The sequence below is a fragment of the Phyllostomus discolor genome, chromosome 8 (assembly GCF_004126475.2).
Source record: "Phyllostomus discolor isolate MPI-MPIP mPhyDis1 chromosome 8, mPhyDis1.pri.v3, whole genome shotgun sequence".
NCBI lineage: Eukaryota > Metazoa > Chordata > Mammalia > Chiroptera > Phyllostomidae > Phyllostomus > Phyllostomus discolor.
Window position 1 is genome coordinate 13151726 of NC_040910.2, and position 27267 is coordinate 13178992.

At 46.0% G+C, this 27267-nt stretch overlaps 1 protein-coding gene across 2 annotated transcripts in view; it reads right to left on the reverse strand.

The window, feature by feature from the left end:
• Window positions 1–27267, reverse strand: part of INPP4B (inositol polyphosphate-4-phosphatase type II B) — a 517613-nt gene that overhangs the window by 161114 nt on the left and 329232 nt on the right. For both annotated transcript variants that reach the window (XM_028521081.2, XM_028521080.1), the window contains 2 exons: window positions 17692–17742; window positions 10489–10568 (listed from right to left, as the gene is read on the reverse strand). In XM_028521081.2, coding sequence (XP_028376882.1) covers window positions 10489–10568; window positions 17692–17742 — 131 coding nt within the window. The remainder of the gene's footprint in view (window positions 1–10488; window positions 10569–17691; window positions 17743–27267) is intronic.

A 27267-nucleotide genomic window follows, 5' to 3' on the forward strand; every position in this document is an offset into this window, starting at 1 on the left:
TCATGCTAAACAGAATTGGAAAATCAGCAGAAATCAGTCAACTGTCCTGTACCAGTTTCTCAACATGAAGTGCATGAGAGAGCAATACTTTTTATCCAACTATCTCCCTTTTAAAGAGTGGCTTTACCTTTTTGGATTATAAGAGAGCATATCTATTAGTAGTTAAAAGGTGTTTTTCACATCTCTAAAAAAAATCCATGTAAGAAAAATAATGGGCCTGGGTATTTGGCAGGCTGAGGTTCTGTCAAAGGAAGTAGAAAGAGTAAAACTTCAGTCAAAGGATTGGAATTGTAGATTCAGGAGAGGTGCTTCTATATCCTTTTGTAAATTTTTGAGAGCTGAATTGAAGTTCCCGTGCCAAATAAAAGTTCCATGAGCTTGAAACAACCCTGAATGCAGCGGTTTTTCTCTTTCATTCTAAGACAAACTCCTGAAAGCTCAGTATTAAAACAGAATAAAATCAGAGAATGCTTGAGCAGAAAGTAACTCTAAGCCTCATCCACTACATTCTGGAGAAACTGAGGCCCGAAGAGGTTAAGGGAAAAAGGTGGAGAACCCCTCACAAGTCATCAGCAGTGCTGGGATTTGTCCGATCAGAAGGCTACATCTGATTTTTTAAAATTGGTTTATGAAAACCAAAAGATGAAATGATGGTTATTTCTTTATCTACTTATTTCTGGCTTCTTGGTCAAGAAGTAGTAAGGCAACCCAGAACTTCTGTCCGACTTGGCTACAAATCAGAGGTTCTTATGACCGTCTTCTTGGATTTGATCATTTGCTTGAACAGTTCACAGAGCTCAGAAAAGTACTCATGTTCACCAGTTTATGACGTTATAAACGGCACCATAAAGGGTGAAGACGCACAGCCAGATGGAGAGATGCATCTGGTGAGGTCTGGAAGGGCCTGTGTGTGGGAGCTTCGGTCCTGAGGATGCAAACACACCGCCCTCCCAGAGCACAAATGTGCTCACTGACCCAGAAGCTATTTGAGCCCCACACTTTGGACATTTCCCCAGAAGGTTGCTCACTTAGGCATGAAGGAGTGTGCATGCAATTTCCGGCCCCTCTCCCCTTGGAGGATAGGGTGTGGGGCTGAACGTTCCAAGCTTCTAATCATGTCTTGGGCTTTCTGGGACCGGCCTGCACCCAGGAACCCCGATGCCTTGTGCTTGGAGGGAAGACCAGGTAGCTCAGAAAGCAGGATTCTGAGGAGCTTTGGTGTGAGCTGTTGGGAGCTACACCGAACCATCACAAAATTGATGAAAATTTTTCAGAACAGGACACTAAATGTATTGGCTGATATTAAAGCACACACACAAAAATCTACTTCCTGGACACTTATGTCTAGTTAATGCTAGAATTTGGATCCTGGTTCTTTTCAGCGATGTGCCTTGGTTTCCAGTCCCAGCTACTATCCTAGGTCATCTGCATGGCCGTGCCACACAGCCTGCACTTGCACTTCACAAATCAGCCCCATGCACTGATTATTCACATGCATGACTCAGAACAGAGGGGAAACTCTTGCCCAGAATGAGTGATCGTCTGCACTTGTGAGACATTACTGGTTCTCCATTCCCGGCCTGTCCTCTAGCTGAAGAGCCCGGGGAGTCTATTCTTCAGATTAGTTCCAGAAGCAAACCCTCCTAACACGTGGAAGTTCGTCAGCCTTCCTTTCTGACCGTCCCTCTGTGCTCTGTCGGGAAGACATCAGGTGGAAAGTTTGTAACACTTTTATGGAGGAATGAACCCGTAGAGTATAAAAAAGGAAAAAAAACACTCTCCAGGAAATATATATATATATATATATTTTTTTTTTTCCTGGTATTTACTCACTTTAGCTCTGAAACTCAGAGAAATTGGGCTGCTTCATTTTATGTGCACGATTAGAATTTTGTTCTAAATCTGCACCCCCTCAACATTGACAGCTCGCCTCCTGTACGCACCCTGCTGACCAGGGATCAGACCTGCCATCGGGTCTGTGCCCTGACCGGCAGACTTCTGGTGTATGCGGTGATGCTCTAGCCAAGCAAGCCACCTGGCCAGGGCCACGAGTGGCGTTTCTGAACTCAAAGAATTTATAAAAACAATCTCTGAGAAAAAATGAATAATTTTATAACAAATATTATAAGGCCAACTACAAATATTTTTACTATTTTCCCTTCACTGAAGCCTTTGCATATCCTTTATTATCTCAATGTGTTTTTTTCAAATGAACTTGGCAGGGAAGGTCACCTTACTCCAATAGCACCTCCTTCAGGGCCTGGTGGGGTTCGAGGGGAAAAAAGGAGATGGCATGGGAAAGAAAGAACGGGGGGCAAGCTTTATTGTCTGTAAAAGTGTAAAGGAATCCTTTACTTCAGATCTGGCTTATGAACCCATACTTTAAGTTCATCTCAGCGGCATTATTACCATTAATAGACAGGTGGGAAGGCTTAAGCAAAGTCACTCCCTCCTGGTGACAGTACCGGAACCCCTGCCTTTCCAACGTCACAATCACAGGCTCACCCTCAACATGCTTGGAAGGCTCCGTGCCTCGGCCACAGGAGCAGCTCCCGGCCATGGGCCCTAGAGATAACGCTCAGTAGCTGGGAAATGGAGTGTTGGCTGGCCGTCTGCCGGGCAAACGAGTAAACCGGAGAATCCTGAGAAGCCGCCTCTCCTATTTACAGCGCAAACCCCTGGAAAAATCTCCCATTTGATTCTAGATAAGAGAAAAAATAATCTCCACTCTCTGCACCACTTCTAAATTGAGGATTGAAACTTTTAATCCTGCCTTGAATTACAGAGACTGCATCAATTTGGGGGAAGATAAAAATAAAATAAAGCTTCAGTTATCTGCCATGTCTTTGATGGATGGATGAGAATGAAACCAAGTTTATTACGGCACCTTAACTTTGTTTGTGTCGATATTATGTTTTAATTGAATGTGCTTCTTTACTTTCCAAGTGACATATGTGAACAGCAAACAGAAGTTACGTTCAGCATGTATCTCCAAGCGAATTTGATCATTTCATTTGCTCTTGTAATAAATAATATAATGTAGGCCCAGCAGCACTTAGGTTGGGTCCAATTAAACCTGCCTTCAATCATGTCAACTTTAAAAACTTGCTGTGCAATAAAATTGTCCCATAATATAAAAAACTCGTCAGTGCCACACAAATCCTTAGCTACCTAATATTTTCGATTGAATTCAACTAAGCTTAAGTACACTGACCGAGGGACCCAAGGATCACCCACAGTAAGGCTGGCCCCATTGCTAGAAGCCACACACCCCACCCCCTCCGCACCCCCATGGCAACACGGCCTTGGGGAAAACAATTTGCTCACATTGGTGCAAAGCGTCATAAAGTGGAGCAAAATAAACTTGCCTTTTCTCTTTTTCCTTCTCTCTTATCATTTTATCTTTGATCCCATCCTTCTCTTTTGCCTTCTAAAAACTGTTTATCATATTATTTTTGTGTATTTTCAGTCTCCCTACCTTCCGTTCATAACATAGCAGTCTTCTTCCTTTTCCTGACGCGATCCACTTATCTCACTGAAGTCTTATTGCAAGCGATCCCTTCCGAGTTTCAAGCACACGCTCGCCACGAGACAGCCACGCGGAGCCACAGCACGAGACATCCGTGAGTCTCACTTACTGGGTCAGGGTACAAACTCCCGGGACAGAGCATCCCCACAGGGAGCATACACTGTCAAGGGGAAGGTCATTTTCTATGTTTTTTCAGGCACCATACCTCCAGCACCGCTCACTCACGTGTATTAAGAAAAACTGACCACGTGTCAAGGGAAAAGCGAAGTCCAAGCTCATTGGAAACACAGTTAATAAATGGGGACCTGCTGGGGATCGTCAGCCTCTATTAGCTGCTGGGACAGGAATGATGAGCTCAGCCCTGCTTCTTCAAGCTCCCACTCGAAGGCCTGATGCTAGGAACACGGCCCTTTGGTGAAACCGAGGAGCTGATGACGAGCCACGGTGCGGGGTGGCGACCAGACCTTTCTATGACGTGCTGGGGGATGGCTGCCCCTCAGGTCTTAGTGAGAGTGAATGTGGACACCACCGGGGTCTCGTGGCCGCACTCACCCCTTGGGCAGGGCCTATCACAGACAGAGGGAGAATACCTCGAAGGCAGTGCGGCCAAGAATCTAAGTTGCGACACCAACACATAGACAGGTGTTGTGTTCTCCGGTTGCCCAAAGTTGAAACTGAGCTCAAAACCCTGAGAAGAAGGGCTTGTAGTTCGAGAAACACAGGCACTCCGACTCCACTTTCAGAAAGCGCCCAGGGCACAGAAGCCCCTACAAATGAGGGAGGAGGTGGCCAGAAGTGTGGAGAGTAACGAACGTGTGAGGCTACGGATGAGGCTGAAAAGCGGGTTTGCTGCCTTGTAGGTCTTGGCCGAGGTTTTCGCACAGGTTCATGTTCACGTTCCTGCTTGTCCAGGGGCGAGGGGGGAATACAAAGTTTAAAACAGGACAAGAGCGTGATCAGATAAGGACTTTAGAAAGGATGAGATCAAATGATGGTTCTTATCCTGGGTCAACCAGGAAAGAAAAAGGACCGACCTAAGGCAGAGCATTCCCAGGAAGCGCTCAGTGGGGGACACTTGTATTATTCGGTGACTGCGAATCTAAGAGTGTGTCTACTTATTCAAGCCTCATAAACTCTGTCAATGAACTTCAAAGGCTGTGCATGCATTATGTCACTCCTACCTCATACATTTTGGACAAACAGCACAAGTCAGTGTCTATATAGGACCTGGCTGAGTGCAGAGCAAAACGCCACACCGCTGGCAGCGCCTGCAGCCGTGCGATGGGGTGCGATGGGGCTCGGAAGAAACGGGGGAGTCACTGCGGGCGGGTGTGGCACACAGCAGGTGGGAGTGGAAGGGCCTGGTGCAGGAGCCAGTGCTCATTTGGGGGCAGACCACGTGCCTGCCTACAGATGTGTGTTAGAGAACATACTTCTGGGAGTAAAGAGTTGTTTTTATTTTCAACCCAAGTCTCCTAAATTACAGGGCTGTGCTCCTCGGGCCCTGGTGTGTGTTAACCTGCGAAGAGGCGTTCCATGAAGAAAGCTTCCTATGGCCAAACTGGTGTGGGAAAAGCTGCAGGTGGCATCCGTCCTCTGAGAGTCCCTGTGGGCCTCGAGGACTCACGAAGGCTCTGAGAGTCTTACAGCGAGGAAGCCCACCTCCCTTTTCTAAATGCAGTGTTTTCAAACTTATTTGATCATAAAACTTCATTCAATAAACGTTACACACATAACCGAAGGAGGCTGGCGTTCCGAACAGTCCTGTGTGGAAAAAGCTGATACAGTGTCCACAGCAGCAGAAACACAAGGGTGATAAGGACGAAAGTGACTTTGGTAAACACGGGCAAACACAATGTAACATTTTCGAGTCAAACATAATTCCCTGCAGGCCTAATCATCTTTGAAAATTATCTTCAAAGCTAAATTAGCTCTCAAACTTCCTAGGCAGGTAGGTCTTTGTGTACAGCTATTAACTCGATGTGATTTGCATTTTAAAAGAGGGAAGATTGCGGGCTCTTCTGAAGGAGTGGAGTTGCTATTGAAGTCCTCCAGATATGTGCTGTCTTTTCAGTGAAGGAAGACTCTACTTTGCAATTTGACAAATACGCCATCTTTTGAATAATGCAAACTAAGGAAGTGCTATTCGGTTTCCATGGTCATACCTACATAAAAACAGGTTAGAAACATAAAGAAAAATGGAGACTTTGTAACTGCAGAGCCATTTAAGTGATACGTGAAAGATGGTCCCGTTGAATGAGATAAAAAAATATTAACACTGATGATACTAATAATTTTAGTTGTAGGTAATGAGAATGATGAGCACCAGCTTTGCATCAGACACCATTTCAGGTACACAACACAGGTCGTGTACAATATGTTTCATTTATACCTGTAAACACCCACGTGCACACATGCACACACACACACAACTCTGTGAGGTGGGCACCACTGTTGTCCACATTTCACAGACTGGAAAACGTACACCCTCTACTTCTCTGTGTCCTAATCTGATAATATCTGTATACTTTGCATTCTCCTATAATAAACCAATGCAACTTTAACAGTTATGACAAATGGCTCATGCTAGAGCCTTTGATAATTTTAAGCAGTTGAGCCCCTAAAAGACATTAATGCAGTTACATAAAAGAATAAATTCGGTCCCAGAAGCCAACGCCCCTACGCCTGGGTGTGATGCCTCCCTCCGCTCTCACCGCCTGGTCCTGAGAGCTGCCTCTTGGATTGACTTCTGCAGACCGCTTTTGATATAGTCAGCAATAAAACGCATGAGTAAACTCTAAAAGCAGTTTAGACACCCTGTGTTGCAAGTATAAATTTCCGCTCTGATTTCAGTGCTGTGCTGCTAAAGTACGAAGTCAAAACCAATTTTATTTTTCCCCACGTCTGTGGGGATGCTGCCTGTTTTCGCCAAACAAACTGCTTTCCACAAGCCTCTTGCTGGTGTCTGCACCTAAGAAATCAATTCCCATGAGACAGGGATGAGAGCCAGCCTTTAGGCGTCAGGTAAGCATCCAGCCCTCAGATACTAGAAATGGCACGTCCAGATCAGAGGTTAAGTAGCCTCCTCTGCCCTTGACGAGCCTGGAGAACTGTGGGGAGAGAACCTCGGCAAACTAGGCAAGCAGACTGAGCAAGAAGCAAGGAAAGCAATCTCTGTAGAGGACTTTTTGTTAACGTGAGGAAGCGCACAGGACATCATTACATTTACTGGCTGCCCAGGATCACCCCACGGGGAGGTCATCACACCCCTGTGAACAGAGAGTAGAGAGCAGAGTCACGCGTGGGCGGCACGGCTATTGACGAGCTGGGGCTTGAACCCAAGTCTGGGGTGAAAGTCTGGTGCTCTATTGCACGGCGTTCCTTCCTGAGGCTGAAAACGAGAAAAGATGTACAGCTGGGCAGAGTGGCTGCCTTCAACTGTGAGCAGGGAAAAAGGGCATGAGACTTGTTTTACTTCAGGAAGGAGAGTAGAAGCTACCTCAAGGCGATGAAACGTAGGACACAGTGGGAATACTTTCCTCACAGGGGCTTGTTGGAAAATGGGAGAATGCACGGCCCCCTGAGTTCGAGTCCCTGCCACGGAACGTGTCCAAGAAGAAGCGAGGTACCAGGGTCTCTTCAGGACTCTGTGAGTATTTAAGTCTAAGATTCTAAGCGAAATATCTATTCTCTAGAAATCCTTGATATCAAGAACCCTTCTCTCCCAATCTCCACGTGGCCACCTGTCCCCGCTGTGGGACCTTACAAACTCAGTGTGCTTAGCAGGGAAACAGGAAGAGGATCACCTTCCAGGCATGGCTATTCGAAGATCAAACACGATGGCCTTTTAAATGTGTCCCCTCGTGAAGCTCAAAGAGTCTTAGTTACCTCCTCCTGCATGTCTCTGCGGTCCGAGCCAGTGTCACGGCCACTGGGGTCGCACCAGATACACGGGGGAGGGAGGCCTCCGGGATGCGAGGGCTCCCCGGAGACATGCATCTGGCTCGGTCACGGGCGTGCGTGTTGTTACAAATGCGTTCTACAGATATTGTTACAGAGCAGTCCATCACACACAGAATTTTAAAGAATGGATCTGGTGTTCAAAGTAAAAACACTTGCGTAACTTTTATGTATGTGCAGGAAACGAGTCGAGGTAGCAGATTAAAATTCTAAGCAAGTTTGATTCCATTTGAATAGAAAAAAAAAGAAATGTGCCATTTAAAACTGGATGGTCAGTCTATGGCCAAGGTGGGTGGGTCTCAGGTTGCTGTGGAGTTCAGACACGCTCATGGGAGTCTGAGACCCAGCGTAGCGGGACTCACTGCCCTGCGGCCTCTAGAACACGCCCGCATTTCCCACACGCGAGCGGCTAGTGGCTGCTTCGTCTGTCACGCTGAGTGCCCTTGTGGGGAGAGCCGTGTCCCAGCTTAAGGAGCCTTTTTGCAGCCTCACTTCAGCTCTCCAGTGAAGAACATGCCTTTGGGGCTGAGTTAAAAATACATGGTTTTTTCCTGTTGTTCTTTTATTTTTACCAACAACAAAACTGAAGTGTGTGTGTGCACTCATGCGCATGGATGGAGGGTAAATTCACAAAATTTCAAGAAATAAAAATGTAAAGATATCATAGTTTGGATCTTAACTTCTGCAAGCACAAATATCTGACAATCAAAAATCCATGTATTCATAGTTTGTGAGAAAGAAAAATAGCCCTGAAATCATGCAGTGAACACTCACATCCACAATCACACGTACATGCAGGAATATGTATGCCCACAAATGTTACATAAAATAGGGAAATTTTAAAAATGAACAGTAGAAGTCTAATGTTTATTACTTTAGTAGCCTTTCCCAGATATCTGTATACTGGAAAACACAACAATCTGAGAATTCTATCTCTTTAAAAGTGTCTGGCCTCTAAAAGGAACGGAAGTCAGATACAATCGGTGAGGAACAAACCAAGACAAACAGCCACAAACAGCCTCCTTATCCCGTGCTGAGGGTCCTACAGCGCAGCACCTCAGAGGCCAGGGAGGCAGCGGAGAGAAGGTAAATCAGGTCAGAAGTAAAACACACGAAGCCCCAGACATCAAAGGCGATGTACGTCTGTAATGTGTCTGGCTCACAGGGAGCAAAATCCCAACATGTGGCAGAGCACAAATGGGGAAAAATAACAACTTAGCCATTTCAAAATTGATTTTCAAAGTTGGGTTTTTTCCTAGAAAAACCCATTTGATGGGTTTTTGATGTTGTTAAACTTGTTTTTCTTATATACCATCAAACTCAAGTGAGTAGGAATTAGGAGCATTCAACCAAAGGTAAACATTTGCCTTGTAGCCTCTAAATCTGAGATTACCCTATTGCTGTTCTCTTCCAAGGGCCGTACTCTAAACTTGACCCTTCCGTTCCCCTCCTCCCTCAAAGGCAGTGCGTAAGTTCAACTGATTTTCACTTCACTAGGAATTCTGGTCCCCTGATTGCTGTCTCAAAGGCACTGTCTGAATGTTGTGTAGCATGCTGCTCTTAGTAACAGTTAGGATACAATCAAAACTGCAGCCTGTCACTCAGCAAAGGGAGGAGTAAAGCGTGAACATGTCTTATCTAGAAAACCCGTGGCCTCCTAGTACTTCTCAGTTAGCTCAGGGCACGACCTCTCTCGAACTCAGTGGCCCTGGGGGCAGATCTACCCCCCTGCTAGGCCGCTAATAGGTTATTTTCCAGGGTGTCAGTGATGTTGAAAGCTAGACTTTTCGGCTGGACCCTTACAACCTTCAAAATGAAAATAAATGCAACAAAACTTGATTGGGAATAACACCCGCAAACAATAACAATTTTTAAATGTCCTGTAAATAAAGTACAGCAACAAAAAGAAATGGCAGATGTTTAAGAAACAGCCTCCAGGCAGTCGGGGAAAAGACGGTGTTTTCATTGTAACCCACCCACGCTTATTTTTCTCCCTGAAAATAAATTGCTTTACATTATTCTGCACTATCTATTAAGGCAATATGCAAAACTGTACAAGTTAAGAAAAATCAGAAAAGGAGATAGCCAGTGGCAAAAATGCCAGCATAAGTCACTGCACTTTTACTAAAAAAAAAATTATTGGTTACAAATGGGTCCCTGGCAGCTGGGTCAGACAGCAGATACACTTAAGACAGTGTGTTTTCCTTGACACTGTGTCCAGCAAAAGACAAGCATTCTGAGTTCAAAAGTGGGGTTCTATACGGTCTCCATATTCATGGCTTCTATACAAACATCACAGGCAGTGTTCCCCATGTACAGAACGACAAGTTACTATACAGCTGGAAAACAACATTGTTGTTTCAAATTTAGTATAAAGCTAAAAAGAAATATTTTAACACTCTTCTTAGTATTAAAAAGCTGTGGAACTTCCTGAAGGTTACTTCATCTCCTATGTCAAAACAAATTGTACACACACTCAAAAGCAGCTCTTATCTATTGCCTGTTTCACGGTGAGGCTGTTTTAACTTCTGTTTTATATGCAGGAGTAGAGCAGCAAAATAAGATGTAAAAACAGAATAACCATTTCCCCTTCTAGTATCAAAAAAAAACCTGCCCTGTTGCCTCTAACCAATATATTTCAATCCTAGAAATGCACTCAATTTAAAAAGTAACATTCTAATAAGTAACAGAAATTACTTAATAACATGCTCGTTATTTCTATTGCTTCCTTACTTTCAAAACGTGTCATCACTTTAATGATAATGCAATATTATTTTCCTACGAGGGCTGATAACCTTTGACAATCTGAACCGTGAACTCGAACGTGAACTTAAATCATTGCTGTTTCAATGTAACTCGTTGCAGTGGAGAATTGCAAGCAGTTTGAGAACTGGCATCTAAACACGTGTAAGAACTGTGGCTCTCAGAGCCAGCCAGCCTTCAGTAAACGTCACTGAAGGCAATGAACTTGAACGGCATTACCGCGGACCGAGACCCACCTCAGCCTCAGGGCCAGCAGTCGCTCCTTCGACCTCAGCAGTTCCCCCACTTTGAAGCTGGCATAGCCCAGGAAGCTTCGCTGAAAATGAGAAAGAGAACAGTTTTCATTAACTTCGGAGGTTCCGAACATTGTTGCTGTCACACTGACCACACAAAATTCATCTCCAGAAAAAAATAAAACGTGAAATCTCTTAGCCTGACAAACATTTCACAGACTGAACTATAACCATCACCAGTACGTCCACCTCATGGGGTCAGTTCCAGGGCTACAAATGCATCCTTCTCACTAAAAACAAAGACAAGTATCCCGGAAAACAACAAAAGGTGTACTACAGAAGCCTTCCACTAGCTAATTTCCACCCCGTACGAAAGCTGGGGTGAAAGAAAAATGATAGACTTTCAATAGTTCCCAACACGGTCCCCTGTCTTACTTGAATTCCTCAAGTCCCTGGAAGCGATAAGGCTGTATTCCAGATATGAGCAAATCTGCTAGTTGGAGCTATTTTTATGTGGGACTCTGGACAAGTTATAAATAGAAATGCTATTTCTCCCCCATCGCAGCAATGCGTAAAAGCATTTGTTTCCTTTGTTATTCCTGCACTGGCATGGGACAATCTCATTCCGACACACAGAAAGAAATGGCACTTGTTCGGCTGCATTTTCTAAAATTGCTTTTTTAACTTATCATACGGAGTGTTGACTATGTATGAATATCTCCTTTCTCCACTCTTTGACTCATAAAGTAAAGAATAAGACTCTAAATTGGTTTCTCTTTCCCAAGATAAACATCTTTCATCTCTTTTTTAACATCCCTGGCTACTTCTGATTTAAAAGTCACAGGATCAGGGTAAACCACGAGTAGGATTTTTCATTCTCCCCTCGAGGTCAGGAAGTAAACCCCAAACTCTCAAACCCATATTCCTGCCTGGGCCTCTGCTGCCTAACACATTGTCAGGTGCTACCAGAGTCAACGCTGCATGCTCCAGAACATTCTCTCTCCCTAGGTCTGTTGCGGGCTGCACTAGAACGAGACTGGGGGCCAGAGGGGTCTTTTCGGAGGAAAGTGTGGCGATCACTCCACACATAAAAGGCTGCATCTACGCTGAGCGATTGCTGACACGGGGAAGAAAAGCTTCTGGGCAGAATTTTCCTCCCCCTTCTACAAGTTCTAACGTGGAAGAACCGCTCCAAAAGGTTCAAGGCCAACATTTGAAATAAACTGAGTTTCAAAGTTAGAGACGCTTATGTGTTAGTGATGATCAACCCAATTATTTAACTTGAATAAAGCAAAGAGCTGCTTTAGACACGGAGTCGCCGGTGCCGGAGGGTTGCGAGACCGTTCGGTGGGGGAGGTCAGGTGGACACGGAGGTTTGTGGCAACTGGCTCTGGTGCGGGGTCAACGAGAGACAGACGCCCGGGACCCGGGGCTGAGGGGGCTGTCCAGGAGCTACGTGGACCGAGCATACAGAAGTGTAGGGTGGCTTTCCAGGAAGGGGCAGAGGGCGCCGAGGAGAGATCCAGCTGAACAAGAGCATGTATGCGGCGTCATCAGAAATGCCATTGAGACCGTCCTTACAGGAAAGAGCATGGAGACTCTGCTGTTCTCCAGTCCCCGTCCTGTGGGGTTTTCCTCTGTTGTCACTTGCCACCACCACCGCACACATGCACACACACACACACACACACACCCTTGCTCACTTTGTACCTGTCCCCCAGATAACTGAGATCTGAGGCTCCACAAGGAGCTCTAGTTTGCTCTCCGATAGACTCCCGCTGCCTCGCACACAGTGGACACGTGGTAAATAGTTACTGACAGTGAATGAGTGAATGGCATGGGCATGAGCTGCAAGTTACCCTGTTTAGGTACAGGAGCACTATTTATTAGCTACTACAGTTGGCCAAATGTGGAAAATGAAAACAATTTTAGTGCGTAGACTGTGTACTACTGTAGGCTATGTTTCATTGAACCTTTGTATTTTAAAGAAGTCTCACTTTCTCTTTTACTGATATCAGCGTTTTTCATTTCAATTCCCACTGCACACTTCTTATCCTCACTCAAAAAAAAAAAAACTTTGAACTGATCATAAATTTCATAGTGCCTCAGCATTTGCCTTTTGAGATTTTGATGGCATAGATGGTTTTAGAATTAATTTTTTAAAAAAAAACCTACACATGGCATGAATGTTACTGTGGTCTGTTCAGCAAGTAAGAGAGCAAATGTCCCAGACTGGAATGGACCCAGACTGCAGGAAGAGACAGGTGGAGTCGCTATTTGCAGACACGGGCAACAGACGCGCCATAAGGCACAGCTGCGAGTAGAGACGGTGACCATAAGCCCTGGATGTCTCTCCTGTCGCCCGGGCCAGGAGCTCTGTGGAAGCAGGACCCTGGCTTGAGCGTCTGAGCCCAGCACAGCGCCCGGGACATGGGGGTGACACTGGGAGCACTCGTGTGGGCCTCCAATGCCCGTGGGCCGCTCTTCCCCAGCACAGCTGTCGGCCACCTGCTCGGTCTCACGGGATAATAGGCGACCTCACAGAGACAACACTACGTGTTAAAAACCAACCTGGGAAAGGGCATCGTAGCACTTTACATCAGGACGATGTATCAGACCAGAGGAGCTGTTATTTAGGTATGAACATTAGCAGATTTATTTTAAAAAATACCTACACCGAGACTACCTGTTGCATAAAACGCATGCATGAAATCCCCAAGTTCCATGACGACGTATAGTTGTGTCACATGGCAGCACCAACAACGGCGGTGCCTGCACATTTATTTTCTCGGAGGTTTTTATGTATGTGCTTTACTTCCGAATAATTAAAACTAGGACCCTCTGCAACCCACGAAATCGGAAAACACGCCATTCACTCGCGTGAATGTTCACTGGACTCCTGGTGAAAGGATGAACTAGAGGGAAGACAGTCTTCTCTGTGTTTGAGATCTGAGTTCCCACGAGGAAAATCGGCAGACGAGAACGTAAAATAAATAACTTTGTTCAGCCTAATGTAACAGAACCGAACATAAAGCCGTTTCATCTTTGTTGTCGCTGTAATCATAATCATAACATTCTTTTAATTTCTTTTATATTTCAAACAGTACTCAAGAAACAATGTTTTTCATCTCTCCTTCGGTATTGTTTTCAAACTCCTCACCTAGGAGGTTTTAAACTGGGGGTTCCGATGTCAGGGGAAAACAAAAAAGGAGAAACAAAAAACGTAAAGCTCAGGAGCTGCCGCTCAGAGGTCTGAAGTGGGGGCCTTAATCCATCACTCTGTTTAAAACCGAAATGCAGGCAAACAAATCCCTTCTCCCAGGCCCCAGGCTGGCTGTCCCCCGGCAGGATTGCCGAGCCTTCCCTGTCTTCTCTCTCGCAAACCTGGGGTCTCGGACAAGCTGCTCCCCCACTCTGGGCCTGCGTTTCCATACAAGGATGTTGCCTATGGTCACCATATATCTTTCCCACAGTTGGTTGTTAGAGTCAGAGCTGCCCAGGACAGGCACGTAGTCCACTGCTGAGGAGACGGGAAGCATCCTGTGAACATGAGCTTGCACAGTGGTGGGGGTGATCCACTCCGCAGCCAGGGACTCTGAAGTCTGATGAAGCTACCTTGTGTACTGTTTTAAAAAGTCAGAGTATTTATCTGGCTGGCATAGCTCAGTGGATTGAGCTTGGGCTGCGAACCAAAGTGTCGCAGGTTCGATTCCCAGTCAGGGCACATGCCTGAGTTGCAGGCCATGACCCCCAGCAACCGCACATTGATGTTTCTCTCTTTCTCTTTCTCCCTCCCTTCCCTCTCTAAAAATAAATAAATAAAATCTTTTAAAAAAGTCAGAGTATTTAAAAATATATGTTTCTCCTATGTTCTATGAGATATTCCTGCAATAAAATATGTGTGTATACATATATATATTTAAAAATAAAAATTAGATTCAGAAAAGTACATACATTTAAAAATTATAGATAAAAAGTGAAAAAATTAAGAAGCAAAGGGAATATGGTCCTATACAGCTATTGTCGTTGAGCACATGTTCCCTGTGACTCCTCACAGTTCAGGTTTTTACCAGACCACGTGGAATGCTCGTCGGGCCCAAGAAATGTGCACCCGGAACCTGAGAACGTTCAAGTGGGTTAAGTCTGTAGATGAAGAAACTGGGCCCAAAGGAGTGAGCTGGCTTACACTTGGTCACAGAACTAGTTAATACACAAAGAGGCCAAGTCCAAGTCCAGGTTTCTTGCTTCTCGGTGTGGCATTCTCTCATCCCCATCACGCGGTGCCCTGTTGCCGAGACAGGTGGTGATCCCCAATCCTTCTCACGGGCCCTCTGTCTGCACAGCACGCGGCTCCGACCTTCCTAGCCTGCTCATGACAGCGCCACGCACAATTATCCTTCTGGTCCACGCAGCCAAAGCAGATGACCATTAAATGGTCTGACGCACGATTTCAATCCCTCACCTGGCTGGAGAGTGTGATCTCAAGCAGGGTGGAAAAAAGGAAGGCACTGTCTCAATCCCCGCCTGCTCTCTGCAGGCAGCGTACAAATAAACAGTTTCTCTCTCCAGCCCTTGCAGGGACTCTGAGCAAGTCACAGATCTCCCGACCGCTCACCAGGGTTGCCCACCTCCCTGGAGCAGGTCCTCAACGGTCCGTCCCCTGGTCCAGCAGTGCTGCAGAGGGGGCCAGAGGAAGCTCCACCCCTCCACACAGCCATAGCTGGCCAGACCTCAATTGTGTCCGTGCATTTCCCAAAGCCTTTACTCAAGGTACAGGCTTCCTTTATGCTCGAATGTGCAGGGAGCTCCCAAGGTTGCCCAAGTACCTTCGAGAGCTGCACTGTCCAAAGTGTAGCCACTAGCTTAGCCCTAGCGTAAGCCCTACCTCTAAACTGAGATGTGGTCTAAGTGTAAAAGACACACCAAATTTCTAACACATGGCATGAAGACAGAGAAGTGTGATTCATGATTTATTAATAAGTAATTATATTGATCACATGTTGAAATGATTATATGTTGCACATAGTCTTGGGTTAAATGAAATGTTAAAATTAATCTCACCTGTTTCTCTGGACTTTTTTAAAAGCCCGGGATACTAGGAAGTTTAAAATTACATTGTGGTACACATCGTATTTCTGTTGAATAGGCTGGTTTCAAGGTTAAACGGACACAGCAATGATACTTGGAACTATTCTTATAAAACCCCACACAGGAGCTGCAAGGTAAGTTTCCAAAGGTCCTTGAGGAGCCGAAGGTGCTCTCCTGAGGCAGATCCCCGGCCTCTCCCCTCACGTAGCCCGCAGGACAGTCCTTTTTCCGAGCCCGGGGCCTTTTTCCCCCACTGTCACCGGAACAGTGACGGTCACATGGTTCCCTATGCCACGGGAAGGCAAAGTGGGTACGTGAACTACTCACACCACAGGTGTGCTCACAGGAGAGCCGGCATTCAATCACCTGCCACACTGAGGACTCTGACAGGCAGCGTTAGCCCGAGGAGCAGCAGAAGCAGCAGAAAGGAACGCTGCCCACCCCACCCATGGGCTAGCAGGGAGGACTCTCTCTCTCCGCTCTGCACAGCGCAGGCAACGAGGGGGGAGAGGGCCGGAGGTGTGAGGGGACCAGGTTCAGCTCCCCTTCCAACGCAAGTGCCAGCCTGTGTGTGTTGCGGGGGGGGCAGAAACCAGTGGTGAGAGCAGCTAGAAGAAAACAACTTAAAGCCAGAGAAGAGATTCAACTTTTAAAAGGAGTAAGATGTATTCCAATTATCTGAATGAGAAAAGGAAAACAACAGGTAACGGGGAAACTCACACCATGAGGTCACGATGTCTTTAAAGCTTCAAGCGAAAAGGACTGAACACAGAACAGTTGGGAGTGGGCGTGAGCAGTTAGAGAAGAAAAGTCAACCATCTCCTCTTGAACCTCAAAAAATAAATGGAATTCCTTATACAATAAATATTAATGTATTTATGGTTACCAGTTCCACAAGGTATTACATTGTTTGAAGGGCTTATAAAGGGTGTGATGACCTAGTCTGAGGGAAGGTGGTCTCCGGCAAAAGGTGTCCGACCTCAGCCCGGAGCAGGGAGGGGGGCATGAGGCCTGGGCAGCAAAGGCCTGAGGCTCTGGAGAAACTAAACGAAGGCCATGCAGTCTGGGCCCAGAGCCTGGCAGCGAAAGTGAGAGCAGCCCGAGAAGTGAAAGAGAAGGCGGAGACGGAGCACGGAGATTCCCATGAGTCTGAGGGATTCCACCTGCCCGCAAGAAGAAACCAGAAGCTTGTGGTGTGTTAGGCACGAGAGAGCACAAAGAACCCTTTCCTTCTATCCTTCCAGACACAGAGATGCCCAGCACGTTTCTCAGGCAATTCAACTTCGGTGCATATTTTTGGTGGGCTGCCTTGGCAGGTTCAGATGGCGGCTGTTGCCAAGGAGGAAATGAATGGTACCTGGTACAGGGCTCCCACACTGGCCTGGGCAGGGTTGACAATTGCCTGTAAGATTTCAGAGAGCTTCAATAGGCCTGCAGCTGCCCCCCACCCCCAGGGCTTCCCAGACCCAACATTTCTGGACTCTCTCCTCCTCTCCAAAAGCACAGAACCCTCTCAGCCTCTTAGACCATCTTTTCAGGGGCGACCACTGCCCACTCGGGTCTTGTGGATGCAAACATCACCTGCTACAATCTCGCTTCCCAACTTCTGAAAGCTGGAGGTGCAGTGATTCACCTGCAGCAGAAACCCCAGCAGGAATTTCCAGCGCTGGACTGCACGTAGGTGGCAGCTTCTGTTTTGACCTGCACTACTGATTCGACATGTTCTGGCAGGAGAAAACAGAAAACCTCACAGTCCTGTGGCTGGTGGGTTTGCTGCCTCCTTCCTGAAGAGGAAGCGCTCAGGTCTACAATTTTCCTGCTCTCCTGTCGGTCCAGGAGTGTTAGCTGGGAATCGCACCCCAGCTACCGTGGGGTGACGGCTAGCCCCGTCTCAAGCCAGCGGAAGTAAATACGGATTCATCGGAGGATGATTTCCAGGAGATAACCAATGAATGCCATGCAATCCAGCAACTATGTGACACAGCTTCCTTGCCTAGTCACACCCTGTTGATTGAACTCGGTTTCATCCATCAGCTACCAGGCAGGAGGCCAGGGAAAATCCAAATGATTAACTTAGACGTGATGTGTGCGCCTTCTGGGAACCAAAGAAACACTTACCCCGATCTCTGGCAGGGGATCCTTATGATCAGGCTGGACACTGGTTCGAACCTATGGAGAAAAACAAGTATGTTCCATAAGGCTCTGGAGTAGAAACCAGTGCAGACCCTTCACAGGCGCAGGCTTTTATTTTGCTTCATCTGACGTCAATTCAGGCCCTGTGGTTAATCATTATGGAAGGTTCTGTGTACCATTCCCGCTGCAGCATAAGGAAGCTGTCCTTTTATAGTTCCTGGATGTCCTGATTGTCCTCAGTACGCAGAGCTGCCTGGGTCCTCACCCCATCACCACTTGCCAATGACAGAAATACCTGGCCTTCAGGCGAATCACCTTTAGTTTCCTGAAAAAGCAATCCTCACTCAATATTCAAGGGAAAGGATAGAATTGGTGGGGAAGAAGTTATTCCGTGCACGCTCAGTAAGTTTTATTCTCTAAAGAAGCTCCCAAACCTTATAGGTTATCCCTCTCACTTCAGAATTCAAGGCCAAATTGTCAGATACCATTATCTGGATTCCGTTGAAGAAGAATTCTCAATTGGGGGAGAGGGAAAGAGTGTCAAATAATCAGTCATCTGGGTAGGCTTTTCACACGCTTGAAAAGCATGCCGAGTGACACAGCAACACACTCGATAATAAGCAGACATCAGCCTCCTCCTGCGCGGCGAGCCTTGCTCCTGGCTGTGCACAGGAATTACTGGGGACCTTTTCAAACTTTTAGTGATCTTTCCTGCCCCGGATATGGAATCTAATGTTCAGCTGTCGAGTCAATGGTTCTCTGTGTCAGTGAAAAAGGGTTCAGCCTAAGAAAAAGTCTTACAAGAGTGTCTCTGAGCCAAATCGACAGTTGCCGGGGAGCAAACTCCCAACGGACTGAGAAAACGCTGCGGAGAATGGCAGTTCTGCAGCTACTGCGCAAGCGGAGACGGTACATGGGGAACGAGAGGATGCGGTGGTGCCCGCTCCGCTGCCCGTGGTCGCACCTTTGACAGGTCCAAAAAAAATTGCTGATGTTTCAAAGGTGCGCTACCTTAGATGCTCAAGAACAATAGACAATTTCCAAGGTGAAGACTGACCTGTGTCTGGGAAGTAAAGGCCCAGGAAAGCATCAGCCACTGTGACCCGTGTCTAGTTAGCAAGTTTTACATTCAGGGCCCCCTGCGTGGTTACTGTCGGTCTCCGGGTTCAAAGGCGACTACATGGGCCTTACGGGTCTAGTATGTGGTCTCTTTCCCATCTCCGTTTATTTAAGACTAAAATATTTCACATGAATGACTGTCTTCCTCATTTAAGAAGGAGTTAGTAAAGGCAAGAGAAAACATACAGCCTAAATCTAGTATATCCTGGTTGAAGTTAAGGATGAGATAAACAAGCTAAAGAAATACAGACCAATATCCAAGCACACTCTGTTTAACTGGAGAGCAGAGGGCTGGGGTTTCCGGGGGGGGCGGGCAGTGCTGATGGGACAGCGGGACCCAGAACACGTGGACCAACACTGATCAAAACCCTTTTGGAGGGGCAGCACTGCCGACCACATTTTTCTTCGAATCCTTTGGACCCTGACACAGCTGACCCTACCAGGCCAACTCTCCCAGGCTGAAGGGATGCATACAATCACCCTCATGATGTCAAAACATGACCCGCTCAGTTTGAACACGGTTTCCGCTGCTTGAAAAAGCCCTCAGGCCGAGGTAAAACAGTCCATTTCAACGTCCAGCTTAACACTCTTTACAACAGATCAGTTGTTGTGACACAAAATTGCTCACCGGAGCACAGAATGAATGACAAGAGAAACGTAACAGAGCAGACAACGCACTCTGCAGAACACAGGGACTCAGGATTTCCGGACACGGCGCGCACTGGCTAAGAGCACCTGCAGTTTGGGGGCTGCATCGGTGTCCTTTAGTCCAGGATGCTCACCCGGACCATTCCGCCTCGTCACATGGGAACCGGTAGCTGGCCTCAAAGGATGAGGAAACTACATATTAATAGTAGCTGCAATGGGCCATGGAGCATGTGTATATATGGTGTGTGAGCCTTTCCCTCTCTCTCCATACGTGTAGGTATAGAATATATAGATGTATCATATATATGGACTATATACGGACAGGTACTATATAGTTATATAGTAGAAAGGGCTATACAGACAGTGAATAAATATTCGCACACTTGCAACACATAAACACATACATATGTGTGTGTATTTACATGCCACTTTAAGAAAATATTTAATGCCCAAATAACATTAACCGAAGGGATATGCTTGAATTTAGAAATAAAGTCAAAGAAGTCAGAAGCTAGTGAAGGTATATTTATGTAGGACCGCGTAAAGCAGATATACATAAACTATGTGACATAACGTTGGACAAAGTTAGAATTAATGCTGACAATGTCTGCACCATGGTCATTGAACTCCTAAATTTATATTGATTTTATCAGCAGAGCACTTATTCCTTATAAATATGAGTAAACTACGGAGGAAAAAAAGATTCGTAACTTGAAGTTGTATACAGTGAAAACAATACAAAGATATTCACAGACAAGACTGTCACATGCAACATGTGTGAGTGTGTGTGAAGAAGGGAGGGAGAGAGAAAATGTGTATTACTTTACTGAACAGAAGTATTTTTGAAAAGTACATGCATGTCACATTTTCCTAAATCAAGGCCTGTTTAAATCAGACTTCAAGCTTCTCCTGGTTTAGAAAAACTGGAAGACCAACCCTTTATACATTGATTTTAAATTGTATCAAGTTAGATTTTCATACGAAACATTTGTTTACACCAGCATATACGTACCACTGTAAAACATTCACATGTAAGGTCAGTACTACTGATATCATGACACATGGGTTACACATGCATGACACATTTCTTGTGTGACAGACATCCCTCATTACAGGAACACAAACTAGGTGGCAGCCATTGAATAAGGCCCCATTTTTTCTATTTGGGACTTCGGAGTCTGGTGGGTGAGACGGGTGTATGAATAACCCAGCCCAATGTAATAAATGCTCTAACGGAAAGACGAGCATTTTCCTGCAAGCCTCCAGGGTGAGTAGTAACCAATTCAGACTTCAAGTGTCAGGGGAGGTGGTGTGGGTTCTGAAGGATGAGTAGGAGCTTCAGGCAATGAAGGGTGTGACAGAACAGAGAGTGTTATATACAAGGCATGCATCGCAGAGTTACAAAAGCCTATTTATGTTTGAGAGCGAGTATTCTGCTAATGCTATAACAGGAGGACCTTCCTGGAAAGGGAAAGAAGTAACTATGTTTGAGGAGACGGGTTGGGGTCACGTGCTGTACGGGACCACCTACCATGGAGCTTTACGCACTCTACAAGGAATAAGAAATCGTGGAAAGCATTTGGGCAGAGGAGTGCCAGGCTCAGAGCCCCTGAGTCATCCCAACTCCGTTCCAAGTTGAAGAGGAGAATTATTTTACCTCTTTATGCCAGTCCCCTTGATGTCAGTTACCCCTGACATGGGGTTAGTAACAGGGTCTCATCAGTTGTCCTGTTATGTCTTTTCAGGACTCAGAGCAACTCCTGACACAGAGGGAGAGAGGAAGGAAGTGAGAGAGCAAGGGAAGGGGAAAGAGGAAATAAGGAAGGGAGGGAGAAGAAGAAAGAAGGAGAAGGGAAGAGAAGACAGAGGAAAGAAGGGAGGAAGGCTGACAGACAGGGAGGGAGGGAGGGAGGGAGGGAGGGAGGAAGGGAGGGAGGAGAAATATTTCACTAAAAAAGTTAAAGCCCTGGAGAGATGTAGAAGAGACCTCTTAATGAGGAAGGGATGAAGCAATGGCTGTCAATGACTGGTGGAACATTTCAGCTCATGGGTATCATCAGGCCTCCTGAGATTTACTGGCCTTCCTTAGGAATTCATTTCCCTTTTTTGGTCTCATCACCAGTTCTTATCCCTGTTTTTCTTCACTATACCCCACCCTGTCCCTTCCCAGAATATAAGAATATCTCTCAGAGTACACATTTAAAATCATATAACTTCCTTTTGTCTAGACTTTTAGGATATCAAATACAGCAAGACAGGTCCATTAAAAGGAGCGATCATGCAGATTATATATTCCATCTTGGATATTTCTTCAGGTTCATGTGAAATAACTTCATCTCCTGCTCTCAACTTCCTAAGTTCAAAATTCTACATACTAAATTGACCTTGACAAAAGAAAAATCAACAGGTAACCAGGTAGGTAGCACAGGGTGAGTTAGACTCACTGTTTCATCAAAACTCTACAGATGAGCTCATGAACTTGGATTGCTCCCAAGCAGGAAGCTGCTCGGGCTACCGCAACAGTGGCTGAACCCAGCAGTCCGATGCTGAAGTCCATGGACAAGAGCTCCCTAAACAAACCAACCTTGGTCTACCAGTGTGAGCGCGAGGCCCCCGAGGGAGGGAGGAGGGGGAGCATTGAGGCGGTTTTCACAGGGGAGTAACTGAGAACGAGGAAGGGGTGTTTCCTCATAACCTTGGACACCACCAGGTTCCCGGATCCAGAGAAGTGGTGGCCCTGTGGCCGTGACTCTGTGCAGCAGTGTCTGAGCCCGGGTCCCAGGCCAATCCATCTCCTCACTGCTCGGTGAGGACGGAGCAACCTTCCCTGGGCACACAGCAAGAAGGCAGATCAGAAGACATTGGCAATGGTAGGGGACACCCTCGGGACACAGAGAGAGCCCAGGTGCTCTTCTCAGATTGCTGTCACATCCGGGAAGGTCTCTGATAGTGAACATGTCATTGAAGCACATCCTTTTTTAGTAATTAAAATGTTACTCTAATTCTCTGTGTATCTCGACTTAGAAGCTATAATAATCTCACATTTACTTGGAACGAGACACAGAACTGCCTTAATATGTAAACACATAGAAACCTGCCTAGCTCCTGTTCCCCCTGGGAGAAAACCGCTCGGTCAGTGTTGGACTTCCTAGGGTGCCTTGTATTGACGAATAGTCAAAAAGATGTTTTTTCAAAAGTTAACCAAATCTCAGAGCTGGAAGAGGTCTTAGACATTATCCGACAATGTTTCTTAAACTCCTGTCTGCATTCTCATCACCTACCATCTGCAGCTGGTTGGAAGCTTGTTATAAAAATATAGTCTCAGGCTCACTCCAGACCTACTGAATCAGAGTCTTCATATTAACGAGCTTCCCAAGCAACCCATATGCACATTAAACTTTGAGAAGCTCTGACCTACAGGAGAGCTATGAGTGAAATGGGTCACAGATAAGAATGGTAGATACTCATTTGCACATAAACATGACTGGGATAAGGCATGGGCTTTATTCTTCTAGTTTTGAAGGTGTTCATTAACTTCTTTCTATGTTAGGCCTCTGCAAAAGCTCTAAACAATATTTTTGATCAGAGCAATGCAAGTCCGTCCCTTCAGCTACACATGAAAACCAAAGACTCTGCTGGGCTCTCTGCCTTCCAGCTGTGGAATCTTGCTACGCCGCCTTCTCTCCAGTGGGAACCTGTCAATACCATTCTGGTCCCTCGGGGTCTGAGGACTGTGTCTCCTGCTCGATTTCTGAGGCCCCTCGCCCTGAGGTAGGTGGGACAAGCAATGGCCCCCTTAAGCACTGGGGACCAGTGGGCGGTTTCCCCCTGCATTCTAGAAGCTGCCGGCCTGGCTCCTGAGCAGCCTGCGAAGCTCAGGTTGCAGCAAGTCTCTTCAGAGAGAAAAACAGGCATTGACTTGTGGCCCCTGGACTCACGACTCCTCATTCCATTCAACTGTCGCCTCCCAAGCCTTGCTGGTGCCCTTTCTCCGAGCAGCAACAGCCCTGGGTGCAGGCAGAGGCCTCTTCTTTGGATGGGCAAAGGCCCTCAGGGGAAATCCCACAGGCTCCCGTTGGCTGTGCTCCCACAAGTCCTTCATTCCCTGGAATGTCAGTTTCTCTCATCGTCACTATTCTCGCTGCTTGACGAGGTTTTCAAATGCGATTTCTGTAGCACGTGTGGCTGGTTTCTAGCTTGTGGTCAGGGGGCTTATTGCCTGCCCCACCTACCACATTCTGCTTAATGTAAACTTTTTTAATATATGAAAGTATTGGAAAGGTAAGAAATCTTCCAAGTGTGCTTAAGAGATGAAAGGTAGTATTTAACAGAGCCTAGTGAAATATGGTTAGAGCAGGGGAAAATCCCATTATGTGGTGGTCTGTCTATTGAGGTAAGTCTCGATGAACCAGTTACAAATGCGTAAGCGTAGGTAGTTCTCTTGGTAAAAACAGAGTTTACCCTGAAGCCTGGACACTATCCAGAAATAACCCGATAATTATTTAGTGTGACATGCTGTCTTGGTCTTTATTAGGTAAGTGCAATTATCTTTCACATGTCAAAACATATTATACAAAATTATGTACACAAGAACATTCCATAGACTCCCAGCCAAAAAGCGATACCAGGGAGACACACAGAAGCACTCTTTCAGCTTGGATACACCTGATCTTAGAGGGTTTCCATTTCTCGAAGGCTGTGGTGTTCATACCACAGCTCTCTCATCTCATGGGTCCCTCTGTGCTTAATTAGTGGCTCGTTAAGACTTCTAATTTTGCTATGCGAATGCACCATTATACTCGGTTCTACCAATCATACAGGAGTCACGTGGTTCTCCAGGTGAGCGATGATGGCAAATGTGGCCCCCGAGCCACATAACTCTGAGTATCCCTGCCATTCCCCACGTTTTATTCCGTTTCCCTGTCCCACCATTACAGAGATCGATGACAGGCAGGTGAAAAATTACCGAAACAGCAAAAATACCTTCAGACGTTCTCTTTCACTGTCAGGGCGGCTCTGAAAGATGCGGGCACTGCTCAGAACCAGAGAGGCTGGCCCTGAGCTCTGGTTTTCGTGGAGGTCAAGGGGGTTCTGAGAGCTCCCCGCTCTGCCTTTCAAACTCTGGAGCTCTGCAGCCCCCTTGAAGGGACACGAGGCTGAGGAAGGCGGTCCTGCTCAGATCCCACCAGCTTTCTTGTTCTACGTCTATAAGCCAAGGCCCCTCCTGGGCACTTCCCTAAAGCAAAAAGGCCCAACCTCTAAAGAGCTGAACAGTTTAAGACTGCAGACTTTTTTAAGTGTTAAGAGATGTTTAGGTGATTTTAAAAATGAAAATAAAGAACAAAGGAGCTCTTTGCATTGCAAAAACACAAGCTAAAAATGTGTTTCATAGGCACTGAAGCCATTAACTGATAATTTACTAAACAACTCTTCACTACAAGCCGAGTGCTCCATCCCTGCTGACTTCCAAAGCCCCACTGAGGAAATTATCAACATGTAAAATACATACAGGGCTCAAGTCAAATATGGTGCATGTATATTAACAGTTCTTGTATCCGGTCCAACCTCTATTACTGCTTCCATCTCCCTTCCCCTCCTTCTCCACTATCCCAAACCACAAACACAGTTGTGCCATCATTCAGAAAAGTGGAAAGAGCGTTGCTACAACTGATCCCTTGCTCCCAGCACTAGACCTGGAGTAGGTATGGAGTAGTCTAGAGGGAAATGTTATAAAGTTTGTCATTAATAAGTAAGGATGATGGAGTCAAAGGAAACAACAACTATACTTCCTTGACCTGTGGGTTAATTCTTCCAGTTACACGTATTAATTTTCTCACTTGTTACTGAGCTGCTTTATTCACGTTTTGTCCATTTTACAGATGAGGAAACACAGTTTCAGAAACCTGCAGGCATCGCCCTGGACCCCGTCCACAGCAGCAAGCTGCGGATCGGACAGGAAGCAGCCTGCCTCCGAAGCCCGCGCCCCGTCCCTGGCAGCGCGCCTCTCCTGGGCCCAGACTGATGGTGACTTTAATTGTCTTCCCTCCGGCAGCTTAATGAGAGTTTCACAAACCAAATATCTATTAGCCTTGGGGAATAGAAACAGACACAATTTATCACATTGCCAGACTCAAAACCACCATTCTTACGTAGCAACAGCCCTCAATTAAGACCACGGTCGTACGTTAATGAACAAGCTATTAGAGAGAGAACAGTAATATCAACACACACGCACGTCTATTAATCTGTTGCTCCCTGAAAGCTGTTAGTCCCAACACTACATGGCTAAATCATCTCTACGCAGCTTTAAAACAAAACAAAATCATTGCGATATTACTCAGTATTTTAAGGGACCATTTACAACCCAGGGTTTTATAACCCCGGTCAAAAGAAGATCGATCACCAAGCCCTGAGTAAAGATCAATCGACTTATATAATCAACCCACAAAGTACATTTCTTGATGAACAGGGAAAAAGTGGTGGATACAGGCATAAAGGGGAAGGGCTGTCGATGTAGCTGTCCAATGAAGTATTTGTCACCGGGCAAAAGGGGGACAACTACAATAGCTCTATTTTATGATCACACTAGTTTTCCTCTCTATGGAATTCTACCCGAGTATCTGATCATGTGATCAAAGGGGCTATGTGTTGGCCAAACACGAGAATCGTCTGGAGAAGCTTTAAAAAATGGGGATAGCAGGGCCCCACTGACTTATATTCCCTTAATTGACCCATTTCTAATCACTCAAAATTTCTCTTCCCATTTAATCTTCAGGACAACCTTATGAGGGAACGAAGGCTCAAACTTTAAGTAGCTTTCAAGGAAATAAACTCAAAGATAAGGAACCTCCTCCCCAGAGTATGTGACTAGGAAGTGAAGGAGCTAATGTTTCTACATGAATCTGCTTTATTGCAATGCTTTCAACCCTGTCTGCTGCATGCCGCGTGGGCTGAAATGATATTACATGTCCGCAGCACACAGACAAGGAAGGGAGCTTGAGGCCAAGCTCCTGGTTTCCTTGCAGAAGAGGGAAACGTGATCATGGCAGCTCAAACAGGAGCGAGGGATGCCTCTTCTTGAAGGAACACCGTGAGCCAGCGGCCAAGGGCCACTGCCGGGCTCACTCAGCGTTGTCTTAAAAGAGCAAAGGTGTTCAGTCAGATGTACTTGACACTTCCCAGGGCAAGAACAGCCAAACCCTGTAACCTGTGAGGAGCACATGGGACACAAAATGCCTACAATTCATGAAAGCCACAGATCTGTGGTCCAATCATAGGATCGACAAGGTCCTGCTATTTTCATAAGAGTTCTAAGGTGGCATTTCCCTTTTGTACACTTACTCTTTCACGAGCATACAGTGGAATTCTCCAGAGGCTACAAGAAATGTGTGTTTCACCAGACTGCATACAGAAGTAGACAGGACGATGCAGGTCTCTCCTATGAATCACACATTAAAGAGGCTCGCACAAATGTTCAATCATGCTACTCTCTCAGCATGTAGTATACAAATTAACCTAAGTGCCCATCAGTAAATGAGTGGACCAAAAAACTATGGTATATTTACAATATGGAATACTATACAGCAGAAAGAAAGAAGGAGCTCCTACCCTTCAACACAGCAGGGATGGAACTGGAGAGCATTATGCTAAGTGAAATAAGCCAGGTGGTGAAAGACAAGTACCATATGATCTCACCTACAAGTGGAACCTAATCAATAAAACAAATAATCAAGCAAAATATAACCAGAGACATTGAAAAACAGAACAAACTGACAGTAACTAGAGGGGAGGGGG